Source organism: Phoenix dactylifera, chromosome 4 (genome assembly GCF_051530095.1).
Source record: "Phoenix dactylifera cultivar Ajwa chromosome 4, Ajwa_hap1_PhDact_Kaust_v1.1, whole genome shotgun sequence".
In the NCBI taxonomy this organism is placed as follows: Eukaryota; Viridiplantae; Streptophyta; class Magnoliopsida; order Arecales; family Arecaceae; genus Phoenix; species Phoenix dactylifera.
Genome location: NC_143193.1, coordinates 27,473,651 through 27,478,019, shown reverse-complemented (window position 1 = coordinate 27,478,019; position 4,369 = coordinate 27,473,651). Strand labels below are relative to the sequence as shown.

The following is a 4,369-nucleotide window of genomic DNA, read 5'->3' as shown; positions in this document are numbered from 1 at the left end:
GAGCCGAGGAGGTCCGACTCGGGGTCGGAGTGCTGGATCATAGGGCAGCTGTAGCTTTCCTGGATACGCGTGCCGATCACGTGGGGCATGGCGGCTCAATTCCCCCATAACAGTAGCCCCCCACTTCCGAGCCTGGAACCAGAAGGGGAACAGGTGAAGGGAGTGATGTTTCGAGATTGCCGCCATCCTTCGGAGAGGCGCGCGCGCTTCAAGCTTCCCGCCTTCTTTATGGCGTATGGCGGTTGCTGCTGACCTGGCAACCTGAGGATTTCGGCGGACATCCTTCCTTAATGGTGTCGATTCGCCTTTGGGGTGCGAGCGACCCTTCGGCGGCCAGGCGTCTTCTGGCGTCATCGAGGTGTCACTTGCCCTTTCGCCTATTTAATCGGGGGCCCTCCCCCGTCCGTCTTCTTCTTTACGGACATTTTCGAGTTTCTCCTTTGCGCTACCGTTGTTGCCGCCGAAACGTTCGCTTGCTTTTCCTTTGACGCTCTCGGAGCCGTTCTTCCTCCTCTTCAAGTGAGTTTCCCACTCTTCTACTTTGAGCTCTTCATACTTTTTCTTTTTGTACTAGTGCACCCCAGTCGTTCCGGCCTTTCCCTCCTTCTTGACCCCGTCCTGACCGTAGATTGGCCATTAGGGATGGGCGAAGTGGGAGCAGATAGCATCAAATCAAAACTGGTCGCCGAGGACTTAGACGGATTTGTGGCTCGGTACCACCTTCCCGAGGCCTGCAATGTCACGCTCCCAGGGCCTGAGGAGAGGATGTCTCATCCTCCCCGAGGGAAGATCGCCATCAATGAGGGCATCCTCCAAGCCGGGTTCCGCTTTCCCCCTTCAGACCTAGTCTTACAGGTGCTCCGGGGTTTAGGAATGGCACCGACGCAACTGGTGCCGAACTCGTGGCGTGCTCTGACGGTCTTCCAGGTTCTCTGTCGCTTGCATGCGATTCCCGCCACCTTGAACGTTTTCTGGGAGCTCTACGGCCTGAGCGGCCACCCCCAGGACAAAGGGTGGTGGTGCTTCGCAGCGCGGCGAGGGTGCGGCCTTGTCAAGGAGGGTCCTACCTCCATTCACCACTGGAAGGAGCGCTTCTTTTTCGTTGATGCAGACCCCTCCTGGGAAATCAGGGCAATCTGGGGGACGCCGGTGAAGTCCCCAATTGGCCTGTCGAAGTTGTCGAGGGAGGAATCCGAGGGCGTCGCCGCCTTGAAGGGGTTGGTCGCCGAGGGCCAGCTTCCCCCGGTGGGCCGCCTCATTTCTGAGGATACCTTGGTGAACGTCGGTTTGAGCTCGGTCCCCACCGACCGTGAGTCCGCCATCGTTTCTTTAGCTCTTTTCTTCTCTTTCGTTCCTTTTTCCTTTCGGTTTCTCAGTCCCTGACCATCCCGTCCTTCTTGCAGAGGTCGACGACGTCATGCGGTCGGTGAAGTCGAAGGCTGTTGGTAGGGCGTCCCTGCTGGAAGCAGTCCGGAGGAGGAAACGAGCTCTTCCGAGCGGGGCCCCACCGGCGAAGAAGTCCCGTAAGGAGATACCTCCGATGCCGACCGACGAGTCCGGGCCCACCGGTCAGGGAGATGTCGTGGGCACCGACCGGCAGCTGACGCTGTACCAGCCCTCCGGTGGTAAGGTTGCCGCTACTCCGGAGGTGCCACCTGAGCCTGCTCAAGACGGACGGGTCGGACGTGATCGGTCCCCGACCCGGCCTTCGACTCGGTCGGCTCCTGATGACTCGAGGAGGGACGCGCCGAGGCCCCGGCCGAGCGGGACCCTATCAATTCCTGGGGCGACCCCCGCCCCGAGCGCGATCAGTCGGACTCTTCCCCAGGCGATGGATAAGGGTAAGGCTGCAGAACCACCATCCGGCTCCGGGGAGAAATCGGGGTCTGCCTTCACTACCGATGGTGCCCGAAATCTCATCGAAACAGTGTTGCTGGAGAAGGACCGTCGGCGGGTCCGGGAGTTGGATGTCTCTGACGTTGGGGCCGCCAGCTGCGTCTGTCTCATGTCGGTGAGTGTTCTTCTGGCCGTCTTTCACCATTTATTGGCTCTGTTGTTCTCCGCCTGACTCCCTTATTTTTCCTATTTCTTAGCTCGCCCAGTACATGATCCGTCTGGAGGAGTGCTACAAGGAACAGGCGGGGCTTTTGGCGAAGGCCGAGGACCGGCTGAAAGCAATGGAAGAGGGAGGCCGGGCTGCGGCAGGCAGGACGACCGGGGACCTCGAGGCGAGGCTCCGGGAGGCCGAAGAGCGGGCACTCGGCTTCGCCGCCCTGGAGGAGCAACTGTCAGAGGCTCGGGAGCAACTCAAAGCCGCCTCGGGCCTCGAAAGCAGGGTCAAGAAGGCGGAGGAACGGGCTGAAAAGCAGTCCCGAAAGATCGCGGACTATCGAGAGCGGTGGGAGAAGGCCCAGCGGTCTGCCGACAACGCCTGCGACCGAATCCGCTCTTTTGAAGCCAAACTAGGCGAACTGGAGTCGGCCCTGGAGAAGTCATGCACGGACGTCCAAGAGCTCCGTTCGCGCCTGAAGGAAGCCGAGGCCGCTCGGGTTGCTACCGAGGCGAAGCATAAAGAGGCTCAGGCTGATCTGCTGAGGGTCTCCTCTGAGGCCGAAGGCCGGATTGTGGCGAAGGTCTTGGAGGCCAAGGCTCAGATTATGGAGCGAGCTGAGGCGGAGCTGGCCGAGAAGAGGGCGGAAATCGGGCGTCAGGCGGTAGAGGCTTATCGCCAGTCCGCCGAGTTCGCCCATGATATGTCGGAGGCAGTGCGGACCTATCGCCAGTCTGACGAGTTTGTCCATGACGCGTCGGACGCGGGGGCCGAAGCCTTCACCTTGGGCTTCGAGGAGGGCCTGACAAGGGTGTCGGCTAAGTATCCCGAAGTTGACCTGAGCGAGATCTCCCTCCTGGACTCCTCTCCGGCGCCATCGCCTGCTGGTTCTCCTGCTGCTTCCCTACCTCCCGCGGACGAGCCCGGCGTTCCCGACCCGGGAGTTCCTCCAAGCTGACCTCTTGTACCTTCCATTGTCTTTTTTATTTTTGTATGTCGGCGTTTTGCCCAATTGTATGGGCCTCGGCCCTGAAAATTAATGCACGTTGAATATTTCTTCATCTCGCCCTCGTCCTCTTTTTTTTTTTTTAGCTCTTGGTTGCTTCTTGCTGACTTTTGATTCCCGAAGTTCTTCCGGCGCTAGGCCAGGCATCCGAGGGTTAAACCTCAGGAAACTCTTCCGGCGTTAAGCCAGGCATCCGAGGGTTAGGCCTCAGGAAATTCTTCCGGCGCTAAGCCAGGCATCCGAGGGTTAGGCCTCAGGAAATTCTTCCGGCGCTAAGCCAGGCATCCGAGGGTTAGGCCTCAGGAAATTCTTCCGGCGCTAAGCCAGGCATCCGAGGGTTAGGCCTCAGGAAACTCTTCCGGCGCTGAGCCAGGCATCCGAGGGTTAGGCCTCAGGAAACTCTTCCGGCGCTAAGCCAGGCATCCGAGGGTTAGGCCTCAGGAAACTCTTCCGGCGCTGAGCCAGGCATCCGAGGGTTAGGCCTCAGGAAATTCTTCCGGCGCTAAGCCAGGCATCCGAGGGTTAGGCCTCAGGAAATTCTTCCGGCGCTAAGCCAGGCATCCGAGGGTTAGGCCTCAGGAAACTCTTCCGGCGCTGAGCCAGGCATCCGAGGGTTAGGCCTCAGGAAACTCTTCCGGCGCTAAGCCAGGCATCCGAGGGTTAGGCCTCAGGAAACTCTTCCGGCGCTGAGCCAGGCATCCGAGGCCCGAGCCTCGGGAGATTCCACTCGTTGGTCGGCCTAGGCTGGCGCAAGCCGAGGCGACCGGTCGGGGCTTCCGGCTAGTCTGCTCCCGGGATGATCATCGGGTTAGCCAGGCATCTGAGGGTTGTCAAGCCTCAGGGAAATTCCGCTCGTTGGTCGGCCAAGGCTGGCGCAAGCCGAAGCGACCGGTCGGGGCTTCCGGCTAGTCTGCTCCCGGGATGATCATCGGGTTAGCCAGGCATCCGAGGCCCGAGCCTCGGGAGATTCCACTCGTTGGTCGGCCAAGGCTGGCACAAGCCGAGGCGACCGGTCGGGGCTTCCGGCTAGTCTGCTCCCGGGATGATCATCGGGTTAGCCAGGCATCTGAGGGTTGTCAAGCCTCAGGGAAATTCCGCTCGTTGGTCGGCCAAGGCTGGCGCAAGCCGAGGCGACCGGTCGGGGCTTCCGGCTAGTCTGCTCCCGGGATGATCATCGGGTTAGCCAGGCATCTGAGGGTTGTCAAGCCTCAGGGAAATTCCGCTCGTTGGTCGGCCAAGGCTGGCGCAAGCCGAGGCGACCGGTCGGGGCTTCCGGCTAGTCTGCTCCCGGGATGATCATCGGGTTAGCCAGG

General features: G+C 60.7%; 1 protein-coding gene across 1 annotated transcript; it reads left to right on the top strand.

Moving 5' to 3' along the window:
- Nucleotides 1–3,111, top strand: LOC149753762 (uncharacterized). The gene is made up of 2 exons (XM_089930105.1): nucleotides 1–1,309; nucleotides 1,404–3,111. Exons 1-2 carry the CDS (start codon nucleotides 643–645, stop codon nucleotides 2,066–2,068), a joined length of 1,332 nt encoding a protein of 443 aa, XP_089786231.1. The 5' UTR covers nucleotides 1–642; the 3' UTR covers nucleotides 2,069–3,111.
- The last annotated feature ends 1,258 nt before the right edge of the window (nucleotides 3,112–4,369 follow it).

Bases quoted from the DNA above. Each gene is read 5' to 3' on its own strand.
- LOC149753762 (XM_089930105.1), top strand. From the start codon at position 643: ATGGGCGAAGTGGGAGCAGATAGCATCAAATCAAAACTGGTCGCCGAG. The intron at 1,310-1,403 runs GTGAGTCCGCCA...TCCTTCTTGCAG, and splicing joins GAGCTCGGTCCCCACCGACC to AGGTCGACGACGTCATGCGG.